General features: G+C 46.8%; 2 protein-coding genes across 2 annotated transcripts; both read left to right on the plus strand.

Moving 5' to 3' along the window:
- Nucleotides 1–13,999: 13,999 nt before the first annotated feature.
- LOC147609406 (uncharacterized) lies at nt 14,000–15,127 on the plus strand. The gene has a single exon (XM_086787812.1). The coding sequence runs from the start codon at nt 14,134–14,136 to the stop codon at nt 15,070–15,072; it is 939 nt and encodes a 312-aa protein (XP_086643938.1). The 5' UTR covers nt 14,000–14,133; the 3' UTR covers nt 15,073–15,127.
- A 1,309-nt stretch (nt 15,128–16,436) lies between these two features.
- On the plus strand, nt 16,437–17,368 carry LOC147609407 (uncharacterized). The gene has a single exon (XM_086787520.1). It carries the CDS (start codon nt 16,567–16,569, stop codon nt 17,281–17,283), a length of 717 nt encoding a protein of 238 aa, XP_086643646.1. The 5' UTR covers nt 16,437–16,566; the 3' UTR covers nt 17,284–17,368.
- The last annotated feature ends 930 nt before the right edge of the window (nt 17,369–18,298 follow it).

The following is an 18,298-nucleotide window of genomic DNA, read 5'->3' on the forward strand; positions in this document are numbered from 1 at the left end:
AGTCTATGGGTGCAAGTTCCGGCAAGCAGCAAACCTTGGGAGCAGCTTGGGATCCCCGCAAGAAAGAGAGGGTAGATGCAGCTGTTGCAAGGTTCTTTTATCATGATCATGTAGCATTCAATGTTGCCAGGTCTCCATATTTTATTGAAATGGTCCAGGAGATTGCACGGTATGGCCCAACATACAAGCCTCCTTCATATGAGACACTACGCACCACCTTGTTGCAAAAGGAGAAAGCTGCAATTGAATGTGCTTTAGAGTCTGTGCATGAAAGTTGGGCAAAGAATGGTGTGTCACTTATTGCAGATGGTTGGAGTGACACTCGAAAAAGGTCCATTCATGGCATGGTTGCTTATTCTCGAGGAAGAATGCAATTCATTTCCTCGCATGATGCTTCTGGGACTGGAAAAACTGCAGATCAGCTTGTGGAAGAGTGGGCCGAAGGTATTGAGAAAGTTGGACCAGAGAATGTTATTCAGTTCTTAGCTGATGGTGAGGCAACAAATAGAGCAGCTGGTCTTAAGCTTGAAGACAGGTATCCGCATATCACATTTAGTCCATGCTTTGCTCATTGTTTGAGCAACTTATTGAAGGATGTTGGCAGCTTGCCATGGGTTGATCCACACATTCAAAAAGGCAAGGAGATAATAAGCTTCATTCAAAACCTTCAGTTTATTTTGAATGAATTCCGCAAGAGATCGGCCAAAAAGGATCTCTTGAAGTACTCAGAGACACGCTTTGGTTATAACTTTCTTATGATGAAGAGGTTATCCAAAGTGCAATTGCCTTTGAAGCAGTTGGTGGTATGCAATGAAAGGATGGGATGGGCACTTTCTCGCTCAAGAGCCGGCATAGAGGTTGCAAGAACCATACAAGACTTCACATTTTGGGATGAAGTCAATACTATCAATGCTATGATGAAGCCGATCATGCGCTTGATGCGGATTGCAGATGGACGGGAGCCATGCATTGGCAAGGTTTATGAGGGGGCTGACCGAATGATCAAGAAAATAGGAGAAATGGGCTTGTCTGATGAGAAATATGCAGAGGTTCGAGAATTATGTGAAGCACGATGGAATGGTTATCATTCTCCTATGCATGCTGCTGCGTATGTCTTGGATCCGGAGTTCCAAGGATGTGGACAAGAGGCCGATGATGAGGTGATGGATGGTTGGGAGACAGTGCTTTCTAGGCAGGTTCGTGATGCAGATAAACGAAGGTTGGTGAAAGACCAACCTGGATTTTATCGCAGCAAGTTGGGAAGGTTTGGATCGGCTGATGCACAGAGAGATAGGTTTAAGATAGGGGCTGCTTTATGGTGGGAGGATTATGGGACTCGTACACCACAGCTTCAATCATTGGCAGTAAGGATCTTGTCTCAAGGTGCAAGCTCCTCTCCGATTGAGCAGCTATGGAGTGTGTTCGGCCATGTTGCATCCAAGAAGAGGAACAAATTTGGGACAAAACAAGTCAATGACTTGATTTTTGTAAGTGCTAATTTGCGCTTGCTTGGTGATATGGCATCTCCCAAACCAGAGAAGTTTATATTGCTTGATGAGGAGTCCTCGGATGATGAGGAGACACATGGACTTGCAGATCCTGGTCAGGATGGGATTGAAGATTTGGATGCTGCAGATGTTGGTCTTGATGATATGGCTTTCTTGGATGACATAGATGATAGTCTCCTTGATGGCATCATTGGCAGTAGCCATGCATGATATCTCCTTACTATTTGCATGTCACCTTGAGGCTTGGACTTTGGACTTGGATTGTTTCTTTTATCTAGGCTGTGCCATGTGGGCCACATTTTGTGCTTTTTGTCACTTATGTCATGTTTGATGTGGGCTAATTTATTTTGACTTGTGAGATCTATTCAGTGTTAGTATCTAGCCATGCAAATTATGGTGCACTAGACTTTAGTGTGTCTCTGATTTGGTTATATAAATGAGCATTGTATGTTAAGATTTATCGTCATTTCTAGGAATTATCTAGGTCGTTCCCTGTTTCCGTTCCCCCTCGTTCCTGTTCCCCCTTTTTCTCGTTCCCGTTCCCTTGGTGGTGCTTTCGTTCCGTTCCCGTTCCCGTTCCGTTGCTACTATGATTCCAGCAATTCGGTGGTATGATTGAGTACCTTCCAGGAAAGGCCAATCCAGTGGCCGATTCTTTGAGCAGGAAGGGACAAGTGACTTCGATTCAAACCACTTGTAGTATGCGGAAGCTTCGGAGAAGGATCGGTACTTCAAAACTCAGAAATCAGCACTCTTTTCGCGACGGAATTAACGCACAAACTGAAAGACGATGTGCAGAAAAATAGAGAGAGAAGGGGGAGATGGAGAGGACACAGTATTGGGTCCCAATTACCCTCTGTAGGGCCCCCACCACGGATGGTGTATTTGCTTTATTAGAATGATGTAAATCTGAAAACAAATACAAAGTACTTGACCTTTTCTTGGCTGGAAAACCTGCCCTTGACCTTCAGTCCTTCACCCCTTTGCGTTAGCAATCTCTTGGCTGTCCTGGCCCTTGAATGCTTGATGCTCTTGGTGAATTATGAGATGACTACAATGAATTCTTGGCTGGGCTTTTATACTTCTCATATCATCCAGTCGGCTGGCTTCAGGGAGCTCCACGACTGAGTTTTATTAAATAAGTGTTTTCACACTATAAATACCTTCTGTCCAGCCTGCGCATGTGTTCACACTGCTGTCCAGCCTGCGCATATATTCTGGGACAGCCTCCTGACTGCTGGACAACCCTGCGCAAGGGTACTGTGCTGCTGGGCAGCTTGTGTGGGCTGTCCCACACTTGGCTGACAGCCATTTTGGACCTTGTTGCCCAGTCGGCTGGCTGTCCCAGGGCCCTAAGGCTGGCCGACAGCCCCTTCCAGCCCAAGCCATGACTGGTGGGCACAATGTGGGCCCTCCTGGCCCCTTGGGGGTGGTTCTACACCTCCCCCATGCCCACACTACAAGTGCAAGTGCAAGATCTTCTAACTTGGGGTAGCCCTATGGGCTGGCCCCATCTCTACATGCAAACCTACATGCCTACAGAAGCCTGGCATCCAGTTGCAAACCAGATACACAGAACATCTGACATCATTCCAGAGGGAGACTCACAGCGCGGACTGGCACTGCTTCATGTGCAGGACAGTGCACACCTGACCTTGGACTCATGTGCAGGACAATGCACACCTGACCTCGGACGACTGAGATGGATGCCTGGCTGACTCGTCCCGGGCTGGGCTCACATGGGACCAGTTCACCATCCCAGGTCCTGCACCTTCTGTACAGAAATGTCTACGTGGCATCCAAGTGCGGGATGCATGTGACATCCCCTTCTGCTTAACTTGACGGAAGCTGCATAGCCTCCAAATAATCCGTCAATAATGCCGGATAGTCTTCGAAAAATTCTTTGTCGAGCCATACCGCTTCATGAGTTCCTCGGTCCTGAAACTTCGTGAGAAACTGTCGTAGTCTTCGGCCTGAGCCATGCTTGAAACGGTGCAGAAGGATATGTTCTGGAACCATTACTTTTGCTTCATCAATGATGTCTGGTTCCGCTTCGTCTTTGACCTCTGAAGGGGGTGGACCTGCATATGGCTTTAACCAACTGACATGAAATACATCGTGCATAGTCCAACTCGGAGGTAGCTTTAACTGCATAGACACCTCATTAATCTTTTTCCGGATGGGAAATGGTCCGAAGCTCCTGAAAGACAACTTTGGGCATCGCTTGCCCACCTGCTTCAATCTTTGCTTCATAATCCGAAGATACACCCAATCGCCTTCCGAAAACTTCATGTCCCTTCGGTCTTTATTGGCCTGTCGAGTGTAGGCCTCTTGCGCTTTAGCCAATCTGTCTTTAACGGACTCTAGGATCTCCTGGTAAGACTCCGTCACTCTGTTCGCCTCCGGTACTGAAGACGAAGTCCTGGTTAACAACGACTGGAAAGGCCTTCCAAACGCTGCCTCATATGGAGTCCTGCCAATAGCTGAAGAAAAAGAGTCATTCAGAACAGCTTGAACTAAAGGCAAAAACGATTCCCACTTACCTTGCTGATCGTGGACATAACACTTCAGCACATCAAAGGCCAACTGGTTGTATATCTCTGTCTGGCCATCTGTCTGTGGGAGGAATGCACTGGAAAAATTCAACTTAGTACCAAAATTATCAAACAATGCCCTCCAAAAATGACTGGTAAACTTGGCATCTCGGTCTGACACTATGGTCCTAGGAATCCCACCAATCGGGTACCAATGCCGAATAAATAGCTGGGCAACATCCTCGGCAGTCACATTGGCCCTGCAAGGAATAAGCATCACAAATTTGCTGAACCTGTCAACAATAGTCAAACACTGTGTATTACGCTTACTCGGACTGGGAGGCAGATTTGTGACAAAGTCCATAGAAATGTCTTGGAAAGGATCCTCAGGAATTGGCAAAGGCTGTAACAACCCTATCTTCTTTCCACGAGGAGCTTTCACCTTTTGACAAATGTCACAGCGTTGTACATAAGTAAACACATCACGCCTCATCTTTGGCCAATAGTATTGCCGTTCTAATTTCTCCAGAGTCGAATTCATGCCCCTATGACCACCTGTAATGGCGTCATGGGCATCATGGAGAAGAGCTGCCCGGAATGATTTCATGACACATAGTCGGCCTTTGTAGAAAAGCCAACCATCGCGTATTAGAAAATGGCATGGTCCTGTGGCATCCAATGCCTGTTCCCACTGTGTACCGAATTCCTCGGAATCCGCGTACGTGTGCTTCATGTCTTCTAGTCCTGTACCAACAAGGTCAAGTCTAGTGGTCTGAATCGCAGATACTTGTCCCTTCCTGCTCAAAGCATCGGCCACTGGATTGGCCTTTCCTGGAAGGTACTCAATCATACCACCGAACTGTTGGAATATCTGACTCCAGCGGTGTTGTCGATCACTCCACTGTGCACTTGGCATCGTCTGAATCCAGCGCAATGCCTGATGGTCAGTGCGAACCTCGAAGTCACGGCCATACAGGAAATGTTTCCAATGTTTCAAGGCCTGTATAACTGCTAGGAGTTCACGATCGTAGACTGAGTAGTTCTTTTCGGCGGGCAGTAACTTACGAGACATGTAAGCTACCGGATGACCATTCTGTTGTAATACACCTCCAATTGCGATGTTACTCGCATCGGTGATCACCTGAAATGGTTCGTCCCATGAGGCAAGGGCTAAACAAGGCGCTTCAGACAAAGCCACCTTGAGGTTCTGGAATGCCTCCAACGCTCGTGGAGTCATTCGAATCTTTTGCCTCCTTGTTTTCACTCCCTTTAGCAGATCGGTGAGGTCTGCCGAGAGATCAGAAAACTTGTCAATGTGGGTGGAATATGCCTGGCATATACCCACAAATGATCTAATGTCATAAGCAGTCTGAGGTACTTCCCAGTTAACAATCTCGGCCACTTTAGCTGGATCAAGTCGAATGCATTCGGCACTGATTATATATCCCAAGTAATGTACCTGGAACAGATAAAATTCTGACTTCTTTTCATTGATATAGAGCTCGTTGCTTTCCAGCAACTTAAGGACTTTCTCCACATCAATGTCATGCTGCTCAACTGTAGCTGAAAATATGAGTATGTCGTCCAGAAATATGAACACACACACTCCAATCAACTCCCGGAAAATACGCATCATCATGCGGTTAAATGTAGCTGGGGCGTTCGTCAATCCAAATGGCATAACCACAAATTCATAGTGGGCCCGTTCTGTACGGAAAGCTGTCTTGGGGATGTCCCCCTCAACAATCCGAACCTGGTGGTACCCACTCTTTAAATCCAATTTAGAGAACACCTTAGCTCCATTCAGCCTCTCGAGAATATAGTCAATTCGAGGCATCGGGAATCTGCTCTTGATAGTCAGCTTGTTGAGTGCACGATAATCGACACACAACCGAGAAGACCCATCTTTCTTCTTGACAAATAAGATCGGTGCTACAAATGGCGACACGCTGGGGCGGATGAAGCCAGCTTGCAACAATTCTTGGAGTTGGCGGTCCAACTCCGATTCCATTGCCTTAGAAAGGCGATACGGAAACTTGCTCGGGGGTTCCGAGCCTGGGAGGAGGTCAATCTTGTGATCCTCCGGTCTGGACGGGGGAAGCTGGGGAGGGAGACTGTCCCGAAGAAAAATCTTCTGGAACTTTTCATGGAGAACCGAGTACTTCTCGGAAGCACTGGCCACCGTTTGGGCTGTCTGGATGTAAATCATCGCACACTGTGCGCCTTTCCTAACTGCTCGCTTAGCCTGCAAGTGGCTTATGAGCGGAAAGTTTGGAATACCTGGCTCACACTTAATGGTCACCGGGGTGTTTGACACATTCCGATCAATCTGGAACGTGTGCTTGTCCCACTTGACATCAGGAAGAAACTTGTGAAACCACTGGATACCCAAAATTATGTCTGCTCCTACAAGAGGGGCAACCATAAAGTCACGCACAAACTCTATGCCCTGAATGACTAACTTAGCACCTAGAGCTTCATACTTGACGCTCGTTGTCATACCTGTGCTAAAACCCTCAACTTGTTTGTCCACCGGAGTTAGCTCGAAACGGGCACGCCTAGCGGCCTCTTCCGTGATCACATCCTCCGTGCTGCCGCTGTCAAACAAGACAACGACTCTCTGGCCACCTATGTAGCCAAAGGACTTGAGCAATTCGTTGCGCTCATACTCTTGGTCATGGGCGCCCTTCTGCTTATCTTCGAGCTCCCGGCTAATAATTGCTCCAACTGAAGCACCGGGGGTAGCCACTGGTGTCTGTGTGGGAGCTGTGCTCACCACGGAAGCTGTGGAGGCGGCGGCGGCCTTTGGAGGCTTCTTCGGGCAATCCCGAGAAGTATGTCCTTTTGTGTGACAAAAGTAACATCTACCCTCCTTCCTGTACTGAGCAAGCTCCTCAGCACTCAACTTGCCACCTGTCTTGCCTGCCTCCGCTTTCTGGTCTGGAGTAAGCTTAGACGCATTGTTCGAGTTCTTGGAGCCAGAGGCTCCCGGGCTCTGTCCTGGGGAAGACCCCGTCTGGTTCTGGCTTTTGCCCCCCGAGGCGTTAGCCTTGGGAGAAGCCGGCTAGGAAGTCTTGGGCTTGCCACCATTGTGTTTCATTTCTGCACTCTGCGCAAGCGAGAGTGCGTCCTCAAAGGTGGCTGGCCTGAACATACGCACCTCCCATTGGATTTGCGTGTCCAGGCCATACAAAAACTGCCCTTTCTTGTCCGAATCAGATAAGCCTAACTGTAGACACAAGGTCGAAATTCTATTGGCAAACTGAAGGACTGGTTGCGCGTTCTGACGCGCACCCCTGAACTCGTCTTCGAGTCGCTCAAGGTAGTGGGGCGGTAGAAACCGCTGCTTAAGGTCGCGGACGAACTCGTCCCACCCATAAGCTGCCATACCTGCTCTGGTGTGGGCATGAGCCCACTGAGTCCACCAAGGAATGGCCTCACCTTCCAAGTACCAACTAGCTAAGATCACTTTGTCAGTATCTGTTTTCCTAACTGCGGCAAAGTAAGCTTCAAATTGATGTAACCATGAATATAGAGTAGTGGGATCGAGTTTACCTTTATACTTACTGAAATTCATTTTCTCGGGAAAATGATTCGAGGGCGCCGCCGGTGTCAATCTGGCGTCCAAAGCTCTGAGGTAACGCTCGTGTTCCACTCGTCGCATGGCGTCGTCTTCTCGTTGTCGAATCTCCAATGCTCGCATCTGCATCTCAAGCAAGGAGCTTGGCTGCGGCTGTGACCCCTCGAGAGGGTCCCTGTGACGAGGATTTGGTATTTGGGGTACGGAAGGAGAGGGAGGAGGAGATGGAAAACGCGACGCTGGAGAGCGAGAACGCTCCTCCAGAGCCAAAATCCGCGCCTTCTGCTCATCCAACTTGGTTGTCTGGTCTGCGATTGCTTGCATCATCTGCTGGAACATGTCTTGTACACTCAAGCCGGGTGCCCTAGCTGGGCTGCCTGGTGCACTCTGGTCCCATGGTTCTGGTTCTCTCTCGTCGCCAAAGCTCGCCATAGTGGGAAAATGCAATTCCTTTCCGGAACGCAATCTGACCATCCACTATCTGTGTGGGAGACTTCCGGAGGCTTCCGGAGGCTAAAAACCAACCGTCCTTCGAGGGACAGGAGTCACTCCGAAAGGGGTAGTCCACCGGCGTCTAAAAACCAACCACACGAGCGAAAAAATTTTCTGGTTTTCTTTGCTGAATCTTCGTCCTTGAAGTAGGCTCTGATACCACTGTAATATGCGGAAGCTTCGGAGAAGGATCGGTACTTCAAAACTCAGAAACCAGCACTCTTTTCGCGACGGAATTAACGCACAAAGTGAAAGACGATGTGCAGAAAAATAGAGAGAGAAGGGGGAGATGGAGAGGACACAGTATTGGGTCCCAATTACCCTCTGTAGGGCCCCCACCACGGATGGTGTATTTGCTTTATTAGAATGATGTAAATCTGAAAACAAATACAAAGTACTTGACGTTTTCTTGGCTGGAAAACCTGCCCTTGACCTTCAGTCCTTCACCCCTTTGCGTTAGCAATCTCTTGGCTGTCCTGGCCCTTGAATGCTTGATGCTCTTGGTGAATTATGAGATGACTACAATGAATTCTTGGCTGGGCTTTTATACTTCTCATATCATCCAGTCGGCTGGCTTCAGGGAGCTCCACGACTGAGTTTTATTAAATAAGTGTTTTCACACTATAAATACCTTCTGTCCAGCCTGCGCATGTGTTCACACTGCTGTCCAGCCTGCGCATATATTCTGGGACAGCCTCCTGACTGCTGGACAACCCTGCGCAAGGGTACTGTGCTGCTGGGCAGCCTGTGTGGGCTGTCCCACACTTGGCTGACAGCCATTCTGGACCTTGTTGCCCAGTCGGCTGGCTGTCCCAGGGCCCTAAGGCTGGCCGACAGCCCCTTCCAGCCCAAGCCATGACTGGTGGGCACAATGTGGGCCCTCCTGGCCCCTTGGGGGTGGTTCTACACCTCCCCCATGCCCACACTACAAGTGCAAGTGCAAGATCTTCTAACTTGGGGTAGCCCTATGGGCTGGCCCCATCTCTACATGCAAACCTACATGCCTACAGAAGCCTGGCATCCAGTTGCAAACCAGATACACAGAACATCTGACATCATTCCAGAGGGAGACTCACAGCGCGGACTGGCACTGCTTCATGTGCAGGACAGTGCACACCTGACCTTGGACTCATGTGCAGGACAATGCACACCTGACCTCGGACGACTGAGATGGATGCCTGGCTGACTCGTCCCGGGCTGGGCTCACATGGGACCAGTTCACCATCCCAGGTCCTGCACCTTCTGTACAGAAATGTCTACGTGGCATCCAAGTGCGGGATGCACGTGACACCACTAGACTCGATCTTGTTGGTACAGGACTAGATGACATGAAGCACACGTACGCGGATTTCGAGGAATTCGGTACACAGTGGGAACAGGCATTGGATGCCACAAACCATGCCACTTTTTGATACGCGATGGTTGGCTTTTCTACAAAGGCCGACTATGTGTCATGAAGTCGTTTAGGGCAAGTACTTGTGTGGGCATGGGGACAGTGTAAAACCACCCCCATGAGGGCCAGGAAGGCCCTGGCTGTACCCACCAGCCATGGGTAGGCCATGGAGGGCTATAGGACAGCCCTAGGGGCATGCCAGGGGCAGCCGACAGGTCATCCAGCCTTGTGATGGCTGTAGGGCAAGTATGGGGCAGCCCATACAGGCTGCCCAGCCTCCAAACAGCAAGTATTCAGTGCCCAGGCCTCTAGAAAACCATGCGCCTAATGCCCAGCCAACAAGGGAATTATGCACAGATTTTATTTAGCTTTTAATGCTGTTTATTCAGTCGTGGGCTGATTTATGACAGCCGACTGCATTTAAGGCAGCCGACTGGTCATCCTGGAGTAGTATAAATACCAAGGCCCACAATCCATTCTTTCATCTCATCATTCATCAAGTGCTGAAGCTGAAACAAGGGCCATGACAGCCTAGAACAAGCTAACGCAGAAGGGGTGGAGGAGTGAAGGTCAAGGACAGAGATCCATCTCGGCCAAGAAGGTTCAGTCAATCTTTTATTTCACTATTTTACATCATTCTAATAAAAGCAAATACACCATTTGTGGTGGGGGCCCTACAGAGGGTAACTGTGCCCTCTACTCTCTCCCTCTCTCTCTCTCTCTCTCTCTCTCTATTTTCTGCACATCTTCATTCAGTTTTGTGCGTTAATTCCGTCACGAAAAGTGTGCTGATTTCTGAGCATTGAAGTTACCCATCTCCCCTGAAGCTTCTGCATGTTACAAAGTGTGATTATGCTGCAATATTACAATGCATTCATCAATTTGTCGCATATTTTCCATTGGCTAAGCTTTCAGATCCACAAGATGGAATCTACTTGGCGGTACCTTACCTCTTTGGCGAAGTGGTCACTTGGTGGCAGCATTGGTCGAGTCTACATTTAGACCTTTAGTGCTAGGCTTCATCTTGGCTGAGTCTGCCTTGCATCTCCGGAGGTTTGACAGAAACTCAGTACGAACGGCTTTGTGTGAATATATGCTCTTATGTGTGTGTGTGTGTGTGTGTGTGTGTGTTTATGTGTGGAGTGCGTGTGTGAGAGCATATCTTGATACAAAGTTCTACACCCAGTGGGGATGTTGTAGTATCTAGTCCATACTATGCATAATGGAGTTGATAGTTATATAGTCTTGTGGGTTGACTACCATGAGTATATAACATGCATGTTCTTAAAAGGTGAGTTTGGGCATGTTTCTGGATTCATCTAGGTATATATATATATATATATACCCGTTCATAGGGGCTTCACAGTATGTATGGGACACCTACCCGTTCATAGGGGCTTCACAGTATGTATGGGACACCTTTGTGTCGGACCTAAAGAAAAGGTTTCTCCTTCCACAGTACATGACCAACCTTGAGGATAAGTCCCAAAATGGGTCACCCATGCTAACTTACTCTAATAAAGTAATCATGTCAGCACAATAGTTACGTATATTCGAGGAGGATAAATTGAAACAATTTATTGGAGGTTTGGATACGAACATTAGGTTTACTAAACGTAATTTTGAGCCATAGTCTTATGACAGGGCTCTCACTCTTGCTCAGAACCTGGAAATGATGCTGAACGGAGGTAAGCCCAAGCAATCCGAGTCTAGCTCCGAACCCCAACAACAATCATCCACAACCCAAGAGTCATCATCTCAGGGGGGGAAAGGGGGCTCAGGATAGCAAAGATAATAAGAAAGAATCCCAGAGCACTGTAGGAGGCAAGAAGGATAAAACCTTCGTGCGTAAGAAAACACCTGAGGAAAAGGCCAAGGAGGGCATCACTGGTGGATATCTCCAACCAAAAGAGCAAATGTGGTATAAGGGGGAGAACAAATGTTTCTTCTGCCACACTGTGGGGCATGGTAAGAAAGATTGTACCAAGTGGCAGGCAACGTAAGCCGCCAAAGTCTCTGCCTCGAGAGTAGAAACTGCCACAGCTACAACTACACCTCCCGCATCGGCCACCAATGCAATCCAACTCTTGCCCGCCTTAAACGCTGTACCCACAGTGGTATTTGACGATAAGCATTATGTCAGAGAGAGATTACATGCAGGGGAGATCCGGTATTTTATGCATGTACCAAGCACATTGAGATCCATTATCATTATATCAGAGAGAGATTTCATGCAGGGGAGATCAGTTTATCTTACTGCCCTACACAAAATAATGTAGATCTATTTACAAAGGCTTTTCCTCCCCATCCGAAGGTGTATGTGTTTGTAGATAAATGAAGGATTCACTTAGGCTGAATCTGGCCCTTAGTTGGTCTGAACTGAAGCTTGTGTTTACCTTCAATCTAGGCTAAATCTGTGTTATCTTTGATGACAGATCTGCCCTACTTTTGGACCTTTGGCCCTCAAGCACAAGGGTTTGTCTTGCCCAAAGCTGCGTCTCTTGCATGTGTTTAGGCCTTGGTCTTGTAAGAGAACGGGGTGGAGTACGAGGTCCTTAACCTTACTTTTTGTGTGCTTCTTTGCTCCTTGAACCTCATCCCATGTTTGTGCGCTACTACATCCCACTTCTACCATGTTCTTTCATTATCACTAACACTCCCATAGCCTTTTTGCATCAATCAAGGATCACATGGGTTACGACTCTCCTATTACATGTGTGCTCCTACTACCCTAGTGCATCTCTGCTTGTCTATACACTGAATGCTTCTGCTCCTTTATAGTTTAGGGCACACAACGGTCTGTCTCTCACCAAAATTACGGTATACGTGGCCTTTAAAAAAATATTAAAGCTAGTTCAAGATTAATGTTGGATCAAAACATGGACTCATGTTAAGAAGGTAGATGTCTTATAATAGTACACGCAATTAAAAAAGTATAGCATTAGTGACATGAAAGATTAACACAATCCAAATGTAAAAGCTAAAATATGTATTGTAGATGTCTCATAGTTGTAATAGAAATTCATTAATTGAAGCCACTTGATTGTTTGCAGGTGCATTTTGGAGAAGTGATCATAGTGTTAAAACATGATGTGATTTGCTAAAAACACAAAGTATGGCTTTCCAAAACATGGTGTATGCTAATTCAATAGCAATAAACTTATGTGTATTGGTAAAATTATGGTGTGATTAATAAATTAGTTAAATGAATTGATAAAGCTAGAGAATATAAAGTAGGAAATAAATTCATCCATTTATGAGTGGAAATAATATCTTGTTTGATAGAGTGTAATACCAAATATGTAAGGAGTTTTTCAAGTGATTAAATAAAGAAGCAGGTTGTTTTGAAGGTCAAATTAAGGTGGAGAATCTCCTTGAAGCCTTGTAAGTCTTGCTTTATCTTAGTAGAAAATCTTACATAGGAAAAGAAAAATTCTTACATAGGAAAATAATAATACTTAATAAGAAAACATTGGATATTAATATATTCACACATATACATAAATAAATAAAGATACATACATACATTTACATATATATATATATATATACACACACACACACACACACACACACACACACACACACACACACACGTGCGCACACACACACACACACACAAAATATATATACATGAGGATGTCGATATACATAAATATACACACATATATAATATATATACATGAGGACGTCGATAGACTTATCCCCGCCCATCATAAAGCTTGACAATGGGTGGGGAATGGTAGAGCATGGGCCGAGAGTTCTCCTCATCCATCTTTGACACTCTCGAGCCATCTCAACGTTCATGAAGACGGTCTTTCGAATCGAATTAGAGGGGCAATCCTAAAATTCAATTCTTCAGGTCCAGCCAATGGGAGTCCTCAAGACCCAAAGTGAACAACACTTAGAGAGAGGTCAATCCCAAAATTTCATTCTAAGGGTTCTTATTAAACCCCCACGAGATTGGTAGGGCAAATATATGACCAAAATGTTTTTGCTTTTGCTTTTCCATTAAATATGGCAAATATATCACCAAAATGTTTCTTTTTGCTTTTCTATTAAATATATTATGTGAGATCTTCAAGAATAAGAGTGTTTTTCCAAGGTTTCATTTTACTATGTAATGATTAATGTTTGAAAAAGTCAATGAAATGATGACTCCACATATCCTCTCTGTTTAAGGCAATGAAATGATGACTCCACATATCCTCTCTGTTTAAGGCAATAAAATGATGTCGTTTTAATTTGCATACATTCACGCATATGCTTTCTATTTGCATGTCATCCTTTCTATTTAAGGTCCACAATTCTCTATAAAAAGCCTCAAAAGGCTCAATCAGGGAAGGAGAGAGAGGAGGAAAGTGACAAAGGAGAGGAGGAGGAAAGTGACAAGAAAAGAGAAGGAGAAAAGTGAGGGGGTGGCGGTGACGGTGACGGTGACGGAACTCATTAATTATAATTTGCTTTAATATACATATCAACTGAGATAGGTAGGGCAAGATTATACTAAAATAAATTAGTCTTTCTTTTTTGGAAGGGTAGATTGTTGCTAGGGTGCTAAGGTTGCTACCTGCTGACCGTGGTCGAAATCTGGAACATACGCGTAGGATCAGGAATTGGCACGCGATGCTTGCTGGGCTTTTATTGAGTAGCAAGCCTCCTGAGTCGTTAACCTTTCAATCACACTGTTTCACAGTCACAGCCGGCACTACTGCACTTCCCCGTTCTTCTTCCCCTTTTGCAAACTTGCTCTCTTTATCGTCCTTCTTTACAGTAATTGTACACTGTGCACAGGACAAATCCGAGCTAGGGAGATTAATCTCTGGATTGTTTAGCAGCGCAGGAGCAGAGAAAGGTATGGTGGGCAAAGGTGTGGGTGTTTTGGGGACGAGTAATAGTGGGCGGCGGTTCAAAGGGGTGAGGAGAAGATCATGGGGGAAGTGGGTTAGCGAGATTAGGATGCCTCGTAGCAGGGAGCGCATTTGGCTTGGCTCCTACTTCACTGCAGAAGAGGCTGCGCGAGCCTACGACGCAGCTTCGCTGTGCCTTCGAGGGCCCTCTGCTGCTTCTCTCAATTTCCCCAACTCAACGTCCCCATTACCCCTCCTTCCCCCAAGCCTCCTATCCAGACAATCCATCCAATCAATCGCCGCCGCTGCCGCTCACCTTCACGATTCACAGCTGCAGGTCCCCGCCGAAGAGCAACCCCCTCACTCAGAGGTTCACCCACCACCGCTGCCAACCTCCCAACACGCGCTGCTACCAGAGCATATCCGCCACACAACGCCCGCCCGCAACCCCCAGCCGCCAGTCGAACCTCCAGATCGCTACTCCCATATCCTTGGCTGTAGCATTGTGAACTCACACGTGGCAGCGAGAGCCATGGTCAAGTATTTTCGCGCCAGAGCGCAGAACTCACAGCTGCCAGTCAAACTCGAAGAACACCTTCGTAGCCTCAGCTCCATCATCGACTGCTGTCCGGGCGACCTTTCCTCACAGCTTGCAGACGCAGAAAAAGAAGGCATACTCGACGAGCTTTTGGATGCCACCACAAGTTGGCTGTAATATATTTGTATATGCCACCAAAATGTTTTCGTGCATTTATTAATTATAATTTGAAGTTTTGAACCTTTGAAAAATTAGTGTCTTTATATATTTAAAAAGATGCACGAAAAGGCAATTTTTGATTATGCAGATTTCTCGTGCCTAGTGTCTTGCATGCATTGAGATGGATATTTTCGGTGCGTCGTGTTTTCTTCCGTCGTGTTTTCTTCCCTCATGCTTGCTTTCTCTCTCCGTTCAGGAGTCTCTCTCTCTCTCTCTCTCTCTCTCTCTCTCTCTCTCTCTCTTAGGGCATGCAAATTCTGTTTCTTCTCTTTCTCTCTGTGCCTGACACCAGACCAGGTAAGCAAACACTTCTTAGAGTGAGTGAACTGGTGTGAATTGGCTAGTCGACATGACTGAGCAAGGAGGAGGAGGAGGAGGAGAAAGGGTGGTGGTCGCAGTGGGTTAGAGGTCAAGTAGAGTGGTGTTGAGGAGTTGCAGGTGAGGATGACGGAGGGGGGATGGTCGGGTTGCAAAGGAGGTGAGAGGAGTTGCAGGCGAGCATGACGGAGGGGGGATGGTCAGGTTGCAAAGGAGGTATCATCTGCAATCAGGGGCGGTCTGCAAGACTTGGGAGAGAGATGGGTGCGCTCAGGTCGTGAGGAGGGTTGGAGCTAAGGCGGTGGGAGGTGGACACACGTACGTTCAAAACCTTAGGAGTGTGCAAGGTTCGATTTGTTAATGCGAGCATTAATAAATGCACCAAAAAGTTTGTCGTGAATATGCCACCAAAAAGTTTGCTGTAATATATTTATATGGAGTGTATATTAAATATATACACTCCATTAAATATATTAATGTGTCTTCAAAAATGGCCTATTAGTCTCTATCCTTTATGCAAGACCATCAAATTATATTCCCAAAAAAAGATATGTCCCTAGTCAATTTCATAGTTTTGAGGTATGTCTTATGTTAAGGTTTTTTGATACCTTAGAGGAGGCCAAAATATATGTTTCAAGTATGTAGGTTTCATAGTATGTAGGTTTCATTTTACTATGTAATGATTAATGCTTGAAAAAGTCAATCAAATGATGACCTCCCATATCTTTTCTATTTAAGACTATTTTTTCTATTTAAGACAATAAAATGATGACCTCATATCATTTTTATTTGCATACATTCCGTCTTTCTTTGTTGGAAGGGTAGATTTTATTCTACTTTTCCTAGTCTTTAAAATTCTAGGAACAGTGGAGAGATCCTATGGGCGGGCCGCGTTGCTACCTGTCGGTGATTGAAATCTGGAACGTACGCGTAGGATCAGGATCGAATTGGATTGTGCGACGCTTGATAGCTATCCGAGGGCTTTTATAAATATCAAGCCTGCTGAGTCATTCATACTGCACTACCGCACTTCCCCCCCTTTTGCAAATTTGCTCTCTACACTGTGCACAGGACAAATCCGACCTAGGGAGATTAGTCTCTGGATTGTTTAGTAGCGCAGGAGCAGAGAAAGGTATGGTGGGCAAAGGTGTGGGTGTTTTGGGGACGATTAATAGCGGCGGGCGGTTCAAAGGGGTGAGGAGAAGATCATGGGGGAAGTGGGTTAGCGAGATTAGAATGCCTCGTAGCAGGGAGCGCATTTGGCTGGGCTCCTACTTCACTGCAGAGGAGGCTGCGCGTGCCTACGACGCAGCTTCGCTGTGCCTTCGAGGGTCCTCTGCTTCTCTCAATTTCCACAACTCAATGTCCGCATTACCCCTCCTTTCCCCAAGCCTCCTATCCAGACAATCCATCCAGTCAATCGCCGCCACCGCAGCCTCTGCTGCCGCTCACCGCCACGATTCACAGCTGCAGGTAGAGCAAGCCCCTCACGCAGAGGCTCACCACCCATCCTCCCAACACGCGCTGCTAACAGAGCATACCCGCCACACATCCGCCTGCAACCCCCAGCTGCCAGTCGAACCTCCAGAGCGCCACTCCCATATCCGTGGCGGTAGTTTTGAGAACTCACACGTGGCAGCGAGAGCCATGGCCAAGTATTTTCGCGCCAGAGCGCAGAACTCACAGCTGCCGGTCAAAGTCGAGGAACACCTTCGTAGCCCCAGTTCCATCATCGACTTCCCACTGAGCTGTCTGAGCGACTTTTCCTCACAGCTTGCGGATGCAGAAAAGGAGGGTTTCTTCGACGACCTCGGCCCAGGGCTCTTGGATGCCACCACAAATTCGCTGTAAAGAAATATAATATCCATATATATACATATAATGGAGTATTAGTCTTTATTCTTTATCAAATTAAATTATATTCCAAAAAAAAGAGATATGTCTCTTGTCAATTTCATGGTTTTGAGGTAAGTCGTTGATACCTTAGAGGAGGTCAAAATATATGTTTCACGTATGTAACGTCCCGTGTCCTCTGAGGATCTCTCTCCAATTGAAGCATGCAACCCTCGAGAATCTGGCATGCGGCTCTCTCTCTCTCTCGGTCTTCCTCTCTCTACCTGTGCTATTTGGATCTGTCTCGAATCGCAGCTGGCATCCCCTCGTGGACTGGTACATGCAGGCTAAAGCGGGTGGCCTCTCTCTCTCTTGGATGCAAACAGCTCCTAATGGGCCTTCCTCTTTCTGTATGTGCCTACAGATGGAAGGAGTTGGGGCAACACTCATCAGAGAATGCACAAAGTAGTATTTGTATCTGTCTCTCGTATAGAGAACTCTCCACATATCTCTCTCTCGCTCTCGTGGGTATGCACAGCTCATCATGAGTCTCCCTATGCATGCGCCTGCAGACAAAAAAGGTGGGTGCAACATCTTACTCTCTTTTATCTCTGGGTCCATGATAGTGTTCGAGAGAACCCAACGAAGGGATGCAGAACGAGGAGGCGAGGCTATGGAGGGAGAACGACGAGGCGAGGCTATGGAGGGGGAAGCAGGAGGGAGAGGGCGGTGCTCTCCCTCATGACTAAGTGACACATCATGAATCAGGAGAGATCTATGGTTGGAAAGAGGTGTCATGATTGGGATTTGATCAACACTGTTGGATTCCCAAGTGAACTACGAGTAAACTGCGGGTAAACTCGGAGTGAATTAGAGGTGAACTCCTGAGGTGAACTAGGGGTGAACTAGGGAGACCTTTTCCGGCAAGAAAGTGAACTAGCGAAACATTTTTCGGTAAGAAAGTGAACTAGGGACCAAAATATCGAGATTTAAATTTAATAACACTCTCCACAACCTGCTGGAAAGTATAGCA

The sequence above is a fragment of the Cibotium barometz genome, chromosome 51, assembly GCF_041138505.1.
Source record: "Cibotium barometz isolate CiBa-2024 chromosome 51, ASM4113850v1, whole genome shotgun sequence".
NCBI lineage: Eukaryota > Viridiplantae > Streptophyta > Polypodiopsida > Cyatheales > Cibotiaceae > Cibotium > Cibotium barometz.

Coding starts and splice junctions, on each gene's coding strand:
- LOC147609406 (XM_086787812.1), top strand. CDS start 14,134: ATGCTTGCTGGGCTTTTATTGAGTAGCAAGCCTCCTGAGTCGTTAACC.
- LOC147609407 (XM_086787520.1), top strand. CDS start 16,567: ATGGTGGGCAAAGGTGTGGGTGTTTTGGGGACGATTAATAGCGGCGGG.